At 39.2% G+C, this 17,666-nt stretch overlaps 1 protein-coding gene across 1 annotated transcript in view; it reads left to right on the plus strand.

Annotated features, from left to right (window-relative positions):
* Positions 1-12,712: 12,712 nt before the first annotated feature.
* The window catches only part of reln (reelin), a 360,462-nt gene continuing 355,508 nt past the window's right edge, over positions 12,713-17,666 (plus strand). The window contains exon 1 of the mRNA XM_063004091.1: positions 12,713-12,890. Coding sequence (XP_062860161.1) covers positions 12,713-12,890 — 178 coding nt within the window. The remainder of the gene's footprint in view (positions 12,891-17,666) is intronic.

The raw sequence follows: 17,666 nt of genomic DNA on the forward strand, positions 1-17,666 counted from the left end.
CACTCAGAATGTCCAGAACTCACCATTGATTTTATTACAGACTGGACTAAATAATGAAGAACTCAAATTGTTTATTTCGCTAGTTAGAACTTTTACTTTAAATTATTTTTGTGTATGTATGGTTTGTTTAATTCTAATTCATTCAATTTATCCTCTGGGCTACCCAAGCAGTCTGGTTCCTTTTTCTTGCCACAGTTGCCCTTGGCTTGCTCAGCAGGGGATTTTGGTATGTCTGTCCTGGATGCTGTAAAGTTGATTTGAGACAATGTCTATTGTATAAAGCGCTATATAAATAAATTTGACTTGACTGTCAGGAAATCCACAGTACACAAAGTAGAAGCCATATGGAGCACTTCGATCTGCTGGAGCTCTGGCACTAAGATGTTGAAGGCTGAGCTGAACTTTACAAACAGATCTCTAGCATAGGTTCTAGGATTGTCAAGATGCTGTAGCATGAAGAATAGGCAAAATTTTGAAAGTTTGTATTGGCCTACAGTGGACTAGGACCAGGTGTTCAAAGACAGGCTACAGATCACAGAGATCAGAACTACTGGCCTGTTGTAATTTAGTCTATGGAATAGTTAAAGACCAAATGATATTTACTTTTTGAAGCATGTAGAAACAGAGTAAAGTTTCAATTATTTGTTTTACATTGGTTTTAAAATTTGGTGCTAGTTGATTACAGCTGTGGTTTAGGGTGGATGGAGAGACTAAGGTTGGCCCTTGAGCTTTTTCCATCTTTTGTATACTGAAAAACCTCTTGATGTCCTACTTGGTAATGGATCATGGAGATAAACAAGAGGCAGAAGTCTGAGAGCCAGAGTTAGGGAGGAAGGTACGCAACTGGGAGAAAAAGGCTGAAGATTATCCTTTGTACATTCAAATCTGCATTAGAAATCGATCAAGTAGTTAAGCTGGTGTTCATTCAGGAGATTGAAACTTTTTCTCACCTTGTAACTGGTAATCTCTTGGAGACCTTTTTAAACCTAATTTGGTTTACTAGCAACAATGTGGCTTTTCATATGTTAGTATTTTTCTTTGCTGCTTTGATTCATTTCTCCAGCTTGTATTTGGCCATCAGCTGCAAACAATGCTTAATCATTAATGTATTTCACCCATGATGTAGTTGAAATGCAGCCCTTCTTGCTGATAAATGAAAGCAGCCCTGTAATTTAAAGCAGAAATTACTACACTGCCACACTTCTTCATTGTCCTGTTGGTGGTGTAGCAATGGTCCAAAATGTTCCCTTCTGGCAATGTGACATCACCACTGCCGAAGACATTAACACTCATCTGCAAAATGCAATAAGAAAACTCTCTGGGTGTCACAGTCTGGTTAGCACCTTGAAAGAAGCTACAGCTCAAGGAACTCTAAACAAAACAAAAAAATATAACTAAAACAAACAAAACACATGCAGTTCCAATGTAGGAACACAGCAAAAAGATTGTTCAGGCCTTAAGCAGACCCATGCACCCTCTTAACTATGTGGATCACTTGTGTAACCACAAATGTGTATGTGTAATCACAAATGCCTGCTGACCACTCTCTATTTATGAAACTTTTCAATCAGGATTTAGACCCAACCATAGTACCGAAACTGCATTAATTAGGATAGGATGATTTATTAATGTCCTCTGATAATGTATGCGTCTCTTTTCTTGTTCTTTTAGATCTTGCAGCATTTGATACTGTAGATCATAACATTTTACTGAATAGGCTAGAAAATACAGTAGGACTCACACTGTCTTAGTTTAAATCCTATTTGACTAACCGCTCTCAACCTAAACCTAAACACTTTCTCTGTTACTCCCAGCATAGATGTAAAAAAAACTTGGGTGTCACAATAGATTCAGATCTCTCCTTTGAGGCACATGGTAATAATATCACTAGAGTTTCTTTCTTTCATTTGCGTAATATCTCTAAAATAAAAAATATACTATTTGTTAATGACACTGAAAAATTGATCCATGCATTTATAACTTCTCAGTTAGATTACTGTAATGCTCTTCTCAATGGGTGATCTTGTAGATCCATAAACAAACTCTAGTAACCAAAATGCAGCAGCTCGAGTGCTAACTAGAACTATAAAGTTTGATCATATTAACAGTCTTAATGTTCAAGTCCAGATTGAAAACATATTTATTTACTCAGGCTTTTGATTAGTCTTTCCAAACTAGGGGTGTGTGGCTCCGGTCCTGGGGGTCTGGGCAGTCTGGTGCTCTCATGCATGTTGGCTTCTGGCTGCGCCTGATTTTTGACCTCTAGGACCAGAGCTGCCCACTCCGATTATAAACAAAGGAGCAGAGCTTGGGGTTTCTAGGTCACAGAATCTTGTGGTGATCAGAGATGTTGGGTTGCTGTCATTCTTCCTCTCTTGTCTGATCACTCAGGTTTGATGACGGTGAGGGAGGTGGTGCTGACTTTATGATTTGGTTATCTGTTTGCTCTCCCTTTTAGTTATGCTGTAATGCTACTTTCTGCAAAACTGACATTTTACTTTTAACGATTTCACATTTTAACTACATTTTGATTGCAGAGTCTTTGATGAGCAAAGATGATCAGAGGATCTCCAGTTTGTCAACAAATGCATGAGAAAATTATTGAAATGTTTTAAAACAATGTACCTCAAAGAAAGATTGCAAGGGATTTGCATATTTCTCCCTCTACAGTGCATAATATCATTAAACAATTTAAGGAATCAGGAGAAATTTCAGTGCGTAATGACCAAGGGCACAAGCTTAAGCTGAACACCCGTGATCTTCGAGCCCAGACGGCACTGCATCAAGAACCGCCACTCAACAATAGCTGATATAACCACATGGGCAAGGGATTACTTTGGCAAACCTTTGTCAAGCACTACAATACGAAGCTACATGCACAAATGCAACTTAAAACTTTACTGTGCAGAAAAGAAGTCTTTTGTTAACCATGTCCAGATGCGGCGTCGATTTCTCTGGGCTCTAAGGCATCTAGGATGGACCATCACACAGTGGAAACGTGTATTGTGGTCAGATGAATCAGCATTCCAGGTCTTTTTTGGAAAAAATGGACGCCATGTGCTCCGGACCAAAGACGAAAAAGACCATCCAGACCGTTATCAGCAACAATTCCAAAAGCCAGGGTCTGTCATTGTATGGGGCTGTGTCAGTACCCTTGGCAAAGGTCATTTACACTTCTGTAATGGCAGCATTAATGCAGGAAAGTACATTAAGATCTTGGAGCAACATATGCTGCCTGCAAGACGTCATCTTTTCCAGGGACGTCCAAGAATTTTTCAACAAAACAATGCAAAACCACATGCTGCACACATTACAAAGGCATGGCTGCCGAAGAAGAGGGTACGAGTACTGGACTGGCCTGCCTGCAGTCCTAACCTGTCCCCAATAGAGAATGTGTGGAGAATTTTGAAACAAAAAATGCGTCAACGATGACCCCGTACTGTTGCACATCTTAAGGCGTGTTTGCAGGAAGAATGAGACAAAATAAAACCTGAAACACTAAATCGCTTGGTCTTCTCGGTGCCAAAACATCTTTTAAGTGTGGTGAAAAGGAATGGCAACATTACAAAGTGTTAAATGCTTTACTGTCCCACCTTTCTCTGGAATGTGTTGCAAGCCTGAAATGCAGGAATGGATGTTTATTAATAAATTTCTTCCTGTAATTTAAGGGAGTTTTTCCTTGCCAGGGGTTTTTGGTCTGTCGGTTTTGGATTCTGTAAAGTTGTTTTGAGACAATGTCTATTGTAAAAAGCACTGTACAAATAAATTTGACTTGACTTAAAAACACAACAATTTTAGTGTGCAAACCACTCCCTTTCTTACCCTGTACCATGCTGATGTGTGATTTGCTGTCCTGACAGCAATTTCAAGCATTGTTATCCATAATTGGTCATGCTGTATGTGAAATGCCTTTGTGAAAAGTGTTTCTTTTCTCTTGTCTTCTTCATGATCATCTAGAGGTTTGTGATCTGATCTTGTGTGCCTCTTCTTGACCTTAATCCAGCTTGTTCTTGGTCAATCTCTTCTTCATACTTGTTTGCACTTGTTTTAGATTGCAACAGTACAATCTCTTCTTTCAGTGGTGATGGTTTCTTTTCTTGAACATCTGTATGTTCTTCTCATCACCACTCTTTAATTCTTCACAGTGGTCTTTCCATCATTGATTTCTTATTTGATTCTTCCTATTTTTTATCCTTGATGGCTGTAGTTTGAGGCTGGAATGGTTTGGTGAGCGTCTCCAATATCTGGAACATTCTCTTGACACATGCTCAATATTCCAGGTATACAAATCCACAAAGTAAAATCAGTTCACCTGGACACAAAGTTTGGTGTAGAGATACGTTTCACTTGGATGAGTGATGAAACGCATCTACACCAAACTTTGTGTCCAGGTGAACTGATTTAACTTTGTGGATCTGGAACATTGGTGTGCTGTTGCCTTTCTTTGCATTTTCATTCAGTTTACTGCATAATAAATCAAATTCAGCTTGTTTATCTTTTCTGAGCATCTTCTGCAGTTTATGTAAAAGTTTTCTGAATTCATCTGAGGACTTTGTTTTTTGTGTGTGACTGGTTCCTCAAGTACAGTCATGTGAAAAAGTTAGGACACCCCATGAGAACCTTTGTCTTTTTGAACATATTTAAACAAATGAACATTTGAGCTTCATTTGAACAGTATTGAGAGATGGAGCTTATATAACTAAACAAATAAAACTGAAAAAATTACTTTTAAACACAAGTTGTAAAATGTAATAAACAAAAAAGAAATTTTATTGTGAAGAAAAAGTTAGGACACCCTATGTCCTAATAGCTGGTGTTTCCCCCTTTGGCTGAAATAACCTCAATTAGATGTTTCCTATAACCATCTACCAGTCTCTGACATCGACTGGAAGAAAGTTTTCCCCACTCCTCCATGCAGAATTTGTTCAGCTGTGTGAGGTTTGATGGGTTTCTTCCATGCACAGCCAATTTCAAATCACCCCACAGCATCTAAATAGGATTAAGATCTGGGCTTTGACTTGGCCATTCCAGAACTCTCAATTTCTTTCTTTTGAGCCATTCCTTGGTGGATTTACTTGGATGTTTTGTAGTTACAGTGCTTGTAACTTTATGGTGTTCATTTGTATTCTTGGGTAAGGTAAGCTTCTGGTTAAAGTGTATATTTTTTGCTGTAACTTGTTCTAGACCCTGTCTTTGTAACTTTGATTATTAACATTGCTAGAATTGAAGTAGCATTTAACTATTGTTAAAAGATAGTCTGTTGATGCATTAATCTGTGTTTTGCTGATTGGTTAAAGTGGTATCAGGTGACTGTTGTTAGACATGTTGTTAGAGGCTTAGGTGTGAATTGAGGGGCAGGGCTAAGCTTAGTATAAAATTAAAGCTCCGCTACGGTCTTCTCTATCACTAGGTTTTTTTTCTACTAATCTAAACTAACTTGGGTAAGTACTATCAGTCTCTGACATTGTTCAATCTATCAAACTTTTTTTCTCAGCATGTGCTACTCAAACATTCCTGTGCTTATATCTCACAGACCCTGCAGACATCAGAGGGCACATTATAAGAACAGCAACGCCAGCAACCTCATCTACCCCCAACTGTTGCAACAGTCTCAAACAGTGGTGGTAGGTGGGGTCTGGAACTGTCAATCAGCCGTCCAGAAAGCTGACTTTATCTCAGCTTTTGCACTTTCTCACAGCCTTGACTTCCTGGCACTGACTGAGACGTGGATCACCACCGAGAACTCAGCAACACCAGCAGCCTTATCCTCTGCCTACACCTTCTCTCATACACCAAGAGGATCTGGTAGGGGTGGAGGTACAGGTTTGCTCCTGACCAGGAAATGGCAATTCACTACTGTGAATGTTTCTCACCTTAACATTTTATCTTTTGAATTTCATGCTATTACTGTTACTTTTCCGATTACTCTTCATATCATTGTCATTTACAGACCACCTGGCTCATTGGGAGACTTCATAGAAGAGCTGGATGTCCTTCTGAGTTTCTTCCCTTCAGATGGAACTCCTCTGACTCTTCTTGGTGACTTTAATCTCCCTACACTTCAGTCCTCATGTCTTCTTCCTCTTCTTTCATCTTTCGACCTCCTCTTTAATCACAGCCCTCCGACACACAAAGGAGGCAATCTTCTGGACCTTGTCTTCAGTCGTCCAACTTCTGTTCTGGACCTCACTGTCACCCCACTCCACCTCTCTGACCATCACTTTGTGTCCTTCTCTCTCTGTCTCCCAACTCTTCCTACCTCCAACCACACTTTCACCCTTACAACATGCCCCAATCTTCACTTTTTATCTTCCTCCCTGTTGATCTCCACCATCCTAACTTCACTACCTAACCCTGACATTCTTGCTACCCTTCCACTCAACTCTGCAACTAATACTCTACTCTCTTCTCTTTCAACATCCCTTGATCAGCTCTGTCCTCCTACCCTCAAACGAGGTTAACCTTCTCACCCTGCTCCTTGGCTTTCAGATGCACTGCGCAGCAACAGAAGAGAATTAAGGGCAGCTGAGAGAAAGTGGAGGAAATCTAAGCTCAGTGTTGATCTCCACTCCTACCACGATCTGTTGTCCAGGTTCTCATCTGACGTGACTGCTGCAAAAACATCTTTTTACAAAGCCAAGCTTGAACAATCTTCTGCTGACCCACGTAAGCTTCATGCTATCTTTTCCTCTCTTCTAAACCCTCCTCCTCCTCCCCCTTCTGCCTCTCTCACTGCTACTGACTTTTCAACATTCTTTCAGGACAAGATCGACAAAATCAATCAATCCTTCTCTCCGACTGACCCACTTTCAACTGACCCTCAACCCACCAACACACTCACCAGCTTCACCCCACTCACCATGGATGAGGTTACACAGCTCCTCTCATCCAGCAATCCCACTACATGCACACTTGACCCTATACCATCCACCATCCTCAAAGACATCTCACAGGACCTAATCCCCTTCATTACACCCATCATCAACAACTCCCTGACATCAGGTGTTGTCCCTACTGCTTTTAAGAAAGCTCAGGTCATTCCCCTTCTTAAGAAACCTACACTAGACACTACAGACATTAACAACTACAGACCTGTCTCACTCCTCTCTTTTCTATCAAAGATTCTTGAACGTGCTGTCTATAACCAACTATCTGCCTTTCTTACTCAGAATGATCTTCACGATCAGTACCAGTCTGGCTTCAAGGCAGCGCATTCTACGGAAACAGCTCTTGTAGCGGTTACTGAGAAGCTTCATGCAGCCAAAGCAGCCAAACTGTCATCTGTCCTTATTCTTCTTGACCTCTCTGCGGCCTTCGACACAGTGAATCACAGCATTTTCCTGACCACTCTCTCCAACCTTGGAGTAACAGGTTCAGCATGGCAATGGATGGCCTCCTACCTAGAAGGGCGCTCCTACCAAGTGTCATGGAGGGGATCCATATCTCCCCCATGCACTCTCTCAACCGGTGTTCCTCAGGGCTCTGTACTCGGCCCACTTCTTTTCTCTATCTACACCCGCTCTCTGGGCAAGGTCATAGCCTCCCATGGCTTCTCCTACCTCTCCTATGCAGATGACACTCAGCTCGTTCTGTCATTTCCTCCTTCAGACACGCAAGTCTCAGCTCGCATCTCAGCATGTCTGCGAGATATCTCACAATGGATGTCGGCTCATCATCTAAAACTTAATCCCAGCAAGACAGAGATGTTGCTCATTCCTGGAGATCAGTCTCCAACCCAGGACCTAGTCATTTCTCTGGATCAGACCATCTGATAAGGTAAGAAGTCTTGGTGTTGTTCTTGATAACCAGCTGACATTCTCTCCTTATATAGCCAACATGACAAGAGCGTGTCGGTTCCTCCTGTACAACATCAGGAAAATTCGTCCATTTCTCTCCAGGGAAGCTACTCAGATTCTGGTGCAATCACTTGTAATCTCACGGTTGGACTACTGCAACTACTGGAGCTCCCATGTCCACGATTAAACCCTTACAGCTCATTCAAAATGCAGCTGCCCGTCTGGTTTTTAACCAACCCAAACACTGCCACATCACCCCACTGCTGCGTTCTCTTCACTGGCTTCCTGTAGCTGCACGCATTCAGTTTAAAACACTGACGCTCGCCTACAAAGCCAAAAAAGGACCAGCCCCAAGCTACCTTCGGGGTCTAATCAAACCCCGCTCTGTACCACGCAACCTCCGAGCCTCTAGTCTCGCTCGACTTGAGCCTCCATCCAGGACTAAAGGAAGACAAGCATCAAGGCTCTTCTCTGTTCTAGCGCCCAAATGGTGGAACGAACTTCCTCTGTCTGTCCGAACATCTGAGTCTCTTGCTGTCTTTAAAAAACGATTAAAAACCCACCTTTTTACTAAACACTTAGGCTGACTTGTACTTATTTACTAACACTTTATTCCAATCTTTTCCATTTAAAAAAAAAAAAGGCCACTTTGGTTCTAACAGGTTTTAGCAGATTTGTGTTCTTCGACTGTTGTTTACCTAAACTTGAGAAGCACTTCTGTAAGTCGCTCTGGATAAGAGCGTCTGCTAAATGCTGAAAATGTAAATGTAAATGTAAAATAATTTGGGTTGTTGGCATGTTGCATGGTCCACCTCCGCTTCAGCTTCAGTTTTTGGACAGATGGTCTTACATTTTTCTCAAGCACCCTCTGATACAGTGAAGAATTCATTGTGGATTCTATAATGGAGAGCTTGCCAGGCCGTGCTGCTGCAAAGCAGCCCCAAACCATGACATTTCCACCTCCCTGCTTCACAGTTGTTATGAGGTTCTTGTTCCCAAATGCTTTGTTTGGTTTGCGCCAAACATGTCTTCTGTTACTGTGCCCAAATAATTCAGCTTTGGATTCATCTGTCCAAAGCACATTGTTCCAGAAATCCTGGTCTTTGTCTAGGTGTTCTCTGGTAAACTTTAGTCTTGCCCTGATGTTTTTTTCACAGCAAGGGTTTCCTCCTTGCTCACCTCCCATGAAAATCAAACTTGTGCAGTCCCTTTCTGATGGTAGATGCATGTACCTTGACATCAACTGTGGCAAGAGCTAGCTGTAGGTCCCGTGATGACATTGTAGATTATTGGAGATTTCTTTACGCATCTTGCGGTCTGCTCTTGGGCTGAACTTGCTAGGACAGCCTGACCTGGCCATGTTGGCAGTTGTTTTAAATGTTCACCACATGTAAATGATTTTCCGGACAGTGGAATGGCTGATTTCTAATTGTTTTAAGATCTTTTTAAATCCCTTCCCAGACTCATATGCATTTACAACCTTCTTTCTGAAGGCCTCAGAAAGCTCTTTAGATCTCACCATGGTGATATCACTTACTTTAACAATCAAGAGCAAAACAAACTAATGTCTGAGGTTTAAATAAAACTCCACTGTCCTCTAACGATGGTCTAATCATTGCAGCTGATGTGGTGCACCGGATTCTAATTTTAGACATTTTAAGTAGTAATAAATGTGGGGGTGTCCTAACTTTTTCCTCACAATAAATTTCCATTTTTGTTCATTACATTTTACAGCTTGTGTTTAAAAGTAATTTTTTAACATTTTATTTGTTTAGTTATATAAGCTCCATCTCTCAGTACTGTTCAAATTAAGCTCAAATGTTCATGTTTAAATATGTTCAAAAAGACAAAGGATTTCATGGGGTGTCCTAACTTTTTCACATGACTGTATATCTAGCTCTTCAAATCTCTTGGCAACCTCTAACTGGTATTGCTGCTTGAACAGATCATTTCTGAGTTTATCTAGGTCCAACAGTAGTGACTTCCTGATTTGCTTTTTTTTTTATTTGAGCTTCATTGTCTAAATCACAACACAAGATAGTGATTAGACTCACAATCTGAACTGAGGTATGTATGTGCATTAATAACCAACTGTTTCCACTGTTGACTGATCAGAATGTAGTCAATCTGAGTTCTGGTCTCTTAATTTGGAGTCTTCCAAGTATATCTGTGTCTGTTTTGTAGGCAGATCCCAATCTCTTGTCAGCCCTGCAGCAGACTCATCGATGTGCTAGGTTGACTCAACATGCTCCTTTTCATGCAAAACTCTTACCAAAAGTACCTGCCAGCTACAACCTATATAAAGCCAAAGGTTTTTGATAAGATTACAGAGATCGAATATCAGCATTTGTGGGTTGTCTGAGATAAAGTGGTCAGGCACTGGGCACTTCAAGGGTCTCCTTTTAGATTAAACAATTCTACAAGGAGATTAAACATGTACTTGCAGTGACTCTCAAGAAAACCAACTTGTGATCACCAGGCATTTCAATGCAAAAGTCAGAGGAGATGAAGAAGAAGAAAGTAAAATATGGTCATGGTCGATAAAGGTCAAACATTAGTGGATTTCTGTGCTGAACATCAGTTGGTTATCATAACACACTGTTCTGTGTACACAACATGCACAGATACACTTGGAAGAATCCAAATCAAGAGACTAGACCTCAGATTGACTATGTCCTGATTATGTAAACAGTCAGTTAATATTGCACGCACATGTCTCAGTGCAGAGACTTGGATTACAATCATGTGATGCTGACAATGAATTTAAAAGGACAAAAACAATGCAGTTGGACCTTGAAAACTCAGAAATAACCAAGCAACAACACTAAGTGGATGTTGCCAAAAGCTTTGAAAAGTTAGAGAGACTTGAGAAACCACACAGAGGTTGTGTCAGCAGATGAAATATGTCATGTTGAAAGCTGCTCAGGAACCAGTTTAGAAGAACTGCAACAAATGCTGGAACTGGATCTCCAGTGACCTTTTGAGTGGATAGGTAAGAAGCTTGAAGCAAATGCAAAGTCCCCAGATGCAAAAGATGCTCAGATGAGATGAACAAACTGAGATGGATTCATTATGCATTAAGCTGGAAACAAATGCAATAAAGTCTGTTGATGCATGCTCAATAATCCAGGTACACAAATCCACAAAGTTGAATCAGTTCATCCAGATGAACTGATTCAACTTTGTGGAAATGCAAGAAAGGCAACAGCAGAACTGTGCTTTAGATAATAAACAAGCTCACCAAATGGTCAACAGGGACAAATTGGAAGAAACTTTTTAAACCAAAGAAGGTGTTTCAAAGATGAAAAGACTAATGTGAAGAATTGCACAGCGGTGAACAGTAGAGCATACAGATTCATGTTCAAGAAAATGAACCACCACTTGTGGAATGAGTGCAAATCAGTAAAACAAATGCAAACCAAGCTTGAAGAAAACATTGACCGGGAACAAGCTAGGCCTAGAAGAGGCACGCAGGATCAGAACATAAACCTCTGAATTATCATGGAAAAAGCAAGCGAAAGGAATAAGGCACTATATTAATTTATATTAAATATTAATTTTTCATTGATTTCACAAAGGCATTTGACATGGCACAGCATGATCAATTATGGCTAACCCTACTTGAGATGCACCTGGCGTGCACCTGGTCCCACTGCTGAGGATTCTGTATGGCCAGCAACATGCTGCTGTCAGAACAGCCAATTACACATCAGCATGGTAAAGAGTAAAAAAGGAGATCAGCAAGAATGTAATGTCTTACCATGTCTGTTTAACATCCTTGGAGAACAACGTGTGATAAATGTTCTACAAGGCAAAAATGTAAGTGATGATGAACACGGAAGAATTACTGGAGATTATGGTGAAAAGTAGAAGATTGGAAAAAGTGGACTCCTTATTTTGGGGAAGTAGAGTATGAAATACTGGTGAAATCAAGAATGGAAACAGGCATGGTGATGATCAAATCGACAAGGATATAGAAAAACAAGTCAGTTAAAACCCTCACCAGGCTACGATTGATAAAAACCTTGGTCTAGCCAGTAACCATGATGATGACCACTGAGAAAATTTACATGATGGCAGGAAATACTGAACCACATTAAGTCCTACAAGTTACATTACTTTGGGCATGTGATGAGGCACCCACATGACAACATAAAAGGCAGTGTTAGGAACTGTGAAATGACCTAAAAGACGAGAAAGACCAGGAATAAGCTGGACTGACAACACCAAGGTGTGTATTTCATTATCGGGGCTAATCTGCTACAAGTGACACAAGACAGAGTGAATTGGAGAAAGCTGACCCATCTGTGCGGCAAACCATCGCAAGGCAATGACGGTGTAGTGACATGAAATAACAGACAGCTATGAGACAAAGGGGTAAATAAAAAAATATAAATAAAAAGGCAATATTGTCTTGGTATATGAAGGAATATGAACTCAGAGAGAAAAATACAATTTTAAAAAGATTCTTAAAAAAGAGTATCTGATTGTTTACAATACTTGCAAGGCTACTGCTGAAAAAAGAGGGAGGAAAAAAGTGGGAGGGACAGTAGGTGGGACGAGAGAGAAAGTGAGGGGGGGTAACTATTTAAGTGCTGGAGCAGGACAGCACATTAATGCACTGCACTCCTTGAGTGTGAAGGGATGAAAGATCAGAAAAGGTAAAAAGGAACCAAATGCTTTTGCCAGCAAGCACCCACCAGCAAGTACATGTGCATACACATTAGCTTGCCAAAGACAGACCTCATGATTGACCTGTGGACTACAGCCTTAAAGTAGGACCTGTACACATCGCTTTTCATATAACCATTTTCAACTCTCTTCTTTAACATTACTTAAGCAAGGTGGGCATGGGAAAGGCCTCATTCAGGGGTGCCCTAGGCTGTGCCCTGCTAGCCCTGGTGTTGGGAGGCAGCATGGATTTAGGGGCTTTGCCACTTGGCTTTTATCCCCGTTTTAACCCGTTCTTCTTCCTGTGCACCCATCACGGAGAAGTGGAGAGTTTTGGGGTGGCTGAGGGAGGGAGTGAGATGCTACTTACCTTTCACATTGCTGGCAACCCCACAACCTACAGCCCAGGACACGAGTATCAGGGTAAGTGTATACCACTGGCATGTGAGAGAGAGAGTATGAGAAATTTTTTTTGGTAATCTATGTTTACTTAAATTGCTTAACTAAACATACTTTGAGAATGTCATGGTATCAGAAAGTATCAAAGAGTTAAGTCTTGCTAAATTTGTAAATTGAAAAAAAGATTAGAAAGGCTGAAATTGTTTGGGTCACTTCAGTGTTTTAAAAGTTGCATTCGAACTTAAAGTGTAATCTAAGTTTAGAAGATGTCTTTTAATATTTTTATTAAGAGATTTGAATTTATACTTCATTTGATTTTTAAAATAAACCTGTGAAACATAGTGGTTCTGTGAAAACCAACCTACTGCGACCCTAAGGTAGTACAGCATGAAAATGAAAAAAGCCATTATGATGCCCTGTTATTTTTTTTAATACATCATGTTATTCAAGATTTTGGCAGTAAACTAGTTCTTTTTAAATTTAATAATAATATTTAATTTATTAATAATAATAATAATAATAATAAACACAGTTTTACACAATAATGTGATGTCCCACCTCAGTGTTTAAGTATACATATACATATAAATGTATACATTTAAAGCTTTAAAAAATCAATTTAAAGCATTAAAAAAAGCATAAAATCTGTTTTATTTTAAATGTATATGTGCATTTATGCAACTATATAAGTATGTATGCAAAAGTGGTACTAGCTGTGCTCAGCTCTTTAATGTGTGATCTTGCTGCTTTATGTGTAGGTGGTTTATCCTCAGGACAAAACCAACAGATGCCTCACTCTTTCTGTCTCTCTTTCTCTTTTTCACACACACACACACACACACACACACACACACACACACACACACACGCACACACACACACGCACACGCACACGCACACACACACACACACACACACACATATATGTGCAAAGGATCTTACCGAGCACACAACCATTCTGCACTAACAGCTGTGTCGATGCATAATAAATAATAAAAAATAATATAAATAAATAAAAATGGAAGTGAAAGTTAGGGCACAGCACTGGAAAAGCGAACTTGTTTTATGCATAATAGTATAAAAGGTCTGCAGTACCATTTTAATGCACTCAACAACATGCTACAATTCTAGTGACACTTAGGGCACTGACCCAAAGAGATCCGAGTGAATAAATAAGAGGAATGGGGAATAGAAGAAAGGGAAGTGGAATGTAAGAGAAATGGCTAAATATAGCAGAATAAAAAGGCAGGTACTTTTACCTTTTTGAGCAGCATCATTAATGCAACATTATTCAATTATTTCTGGTTTACTGGGTTTTGAGCAAATAAGTGTTTGTTAAGGACAATTTAATAAGCAGATATAAGATCTAAAAACACACAAACATGCATTCCACCTAATAAATGACTGTGGATATTGATAATATAAGTCTCCTTAGGTTTTAGGAACACATGCATAAAGGTCATACTAGTGTGGGACACTGGCTCTAAAAGGCCAGGGTAGTACTGGCCTTAACTGTGTTTCATAAAGAAAAAAAGGCCAGCTGGCCCTGCCTGAGTAGTCATACTATAGAGGGGGTGCTTCCTTCCCTCATGCTGAGCTTCCACTCTGCCCCATGATAGGCAGTTCCATCTATACACGCCTGTGTTTGGTTTCATTTTTCCCCATTTCAGCACTTCATTCAATAATTTTAATTTTCTTTACCCACTGTTCTTCATTTTGGCTAAGGATTTCATAATTTTCATTCAAAGTAATGCATCAATGGTCCTTATTTGACCATCAGACTGTTTTGTTTAGTTTTATGGGGAAATATTATAATTGTTAGGCTGTGGAGGTTAATGTATTTACTGAGACCACTGACCAAGGGGGTGGGGTGTCAGTACAAACAATTATCATGCACTACGTTCTTCAACCGAGCACAGTGGCACAATTTTTACAAATAATATCAAATGCAGTGCTTTTTTTTTTTGTTTTAACCATGCCTGGTGAGGGTATAAAAAGAAAAGAAATAGGAGTGACTCAAACTATTCTCTGCACTCCTGTGAAAAGGAATAAACTTATAGATTTTTTCCCTCACTCTTATTTCTTTAAGAGTATGATATTTGAGGCTGTTGTCAAGTGTAGAGAAGCCAGAGGTCTATCTGTAACCAGAGGCAAAATGAATATATTTCAGCCTAATTTTCACATGTGCCCCACAGAGGCATGTCCTTTTTCATCTCCACACACAGGGAATGATGAGCCTGAATGTGTGGGTAGGTGAAAGTTAAAATGGCTGTAAAACAGAACTAGAAATAGTAGAAAAATAAGAACAATAATTATAAGAGCAATAATTAACTTTTAAATATATTTTATCTAAAGTTGTTGATAACACAATTTGTGTATTTAGAGACAGCACATTTAAAGACATTAAATGTGTTATCTTAGGCTAAAGCTAGGCTAAAGAAAACACATATTTGTTGTTTTTACTCAACATAAAAAAGATAATTCTTCCTGACAGTATTTTTCCATCGGTACTCAGATACAGTTAGTACTATATACAGTGCTGTGGGAAAACATTTGCTCTCTTTTAATTAGAGCAATCAGTCTAGTCTAATTAATTAACCAAAAAGGCTGAACACCCACAGGCTTGGTCGCTGCTAGTCCTATTTAATTTAAATATTAATTAAAATTAACTTACAGTAATGTGAAGTAGGCTAAAGATTCCAACAAATACAATATGCTGGGATTAAAAGAATTTTGGTGACAGGGCTTTAGTCATAGCCAACCGTAGACATAGCCAATCATGTCTACACAGCTGGCTAATAGAAGCACTAATGGCACACACTCAGAGTGCCCTTTTATAAAATATGACCATACCAAATATGCATATATTCTAGAATAGTGCAAAATAGTGTGCAAGCATTTTAGAGGCATTTTTACAAGTGGCTTTAGACTTTTACCCCCCACTGTGATTTTATATGGTGCACTGAAAGCATCTTACAGTTAGTACAGTTTTATATGCTCTGAAGGAAACTTTATATTTATACTAATAATTTTTGATTTTATATAATGCCCTAAGAGCATCTTAAAAGGCATAGTACTACATGTCCTTCTCTCATTAGTGATATTAATAATAACGTAAAAATAGTTTTGCTCCTAATTCTTGCTGTTTCTTTTATTCTTTGAAAATGACTACAACACCCTGTGGTAGATTAGCAGCCTGTCTATTGTTCTAGTGAACCAGATCCACCATGACCTTGACCAGGATAAAGCTGTTGATAAAACAAAGTGAAATTAACAAATCATAAGTAAAACTTCTTTGTTAATAATTTCATTTTCTTTTAAGTCAATTTCATTCTTACATTACTTACATTACATGATTGTAAAGTGTTCATTTCTGTAAGCAGACAAACAAGATATTCATTAAATGTTACTATCTGACAAAACAATGAACAATAATACCACAGTAAACAATGTACATAAAGTTTCAACAAACATTTTGTGTGTGTAGTTGTGTGAATGTATTTATGTAATTGAGAGTAATGCTATGTTGACTCAATATGTATTGTGTCCTTTTTGTTCTCTGAAGTGAGATGCATTATATAAGAATCAGTTATTGTCTTTGGAATGTCTCACACTGCCCTGATTCTTTCTTCAGAATGTTTGCAGAAAGGCTACAATACAGTAGTTAGTACTTCTGTAAAAGGTTAGGTCTTTTGGGTAAGGTTTTCCTGTTTTCACCTGTTTTAGCATGGCACAGCGCAAGGTCTGTAACAGAGATCACATTTGCATCAGCAATGAGGAACCCTGTCGCCATCCCACCCTCAGGCATGACCATGTCACACTGCTGTGGTTTAAGCTTATGAGCTTGAGCTTTTAGCTTTGCACAACAACATTACTATTCAAATTAAAGGCTAATAAGTGTGTTGTTTGTGCTCAGCTCTTACAGGTTGCTGTTTACTGTGATACTAACACTATTTGATTCTCAATAGTTGATAAATGACAAGGCCAACTAGATCCATCTGAGTTTCAACTGAGTGGGAAATGACATACAATGGCCTCAATATTCTTTTTCTTGCTTGTCAAAGGGGGATGTGACATTAAGTCTGCATTTGTCTGTTTTGGACTTTGTCTATATTTAATAATCAAATCATTTGGGTCAATTTCAAAAGCTACACAATAGCCCACAATTCTTTTAACCCAAAAATGCTTGAGTGTCGAAAATACAGTTACAACAAACAAAACACAGCTAATAACTGTTCTGGTGGCATCTGTAAAAAATCTCTATAAAGGTCAAGATAGTCAAGAAATGATGTATGGGTGAGTGTATGATGGAGGGTATCAAATGCTATTTGACTATATAAATGTCTGTATATTCAAATATTTTGCATACAACTGCTACGATTTTTTCACAAAATAGCACATATTGTAAGAGCAAAGCCACAAAAATTGTCGTGCAGCACAACTTGTGCATACCGCTATGATTAGGGTAGCCATTTCTGAGAAACTATCCTGAAAAGCTGTCTAAATTATTAAGCAATTGTCCTAAAAAAGTTTTCAAAAGCTATCATATTAGTCCATATTAGTATAATATTAGCCAGCAATAATAGGCGACCACGTCCAGCAACATCATTAATTTGCACTTAGTTGTAAGTAATGGGCTGCACTCTCAATATCACAACCCTTTTAACTGGAAGAACGTTGTTTCAAGCCCCTCCACTGCCAAGTTGCCACTGTTGGGGCCTTGAGCAAGACCCTTAACTTTCAGTCTTTGCACAGACTGGTGAAGAAGCACTGCTTTGGAATTAAGGGTTGTATAGTCAA

The sequence above is a fragment of the Trichomycterus rosablanca genome, chromosome 11 (genome assembly GCF_030014385.1).
Source record: "Trichomycterus rosablanca isolate fTriRos1 chromosome 11, fTriRos1.hap1, whole genome shotgun sequence".
Lineage (NCBI taxonomy): Eukaryota > Metazoa > Chordata > Actinopteri > Siluriformes > Trichomycteridae > Trichomycterus > Trichomycterus rosablanca.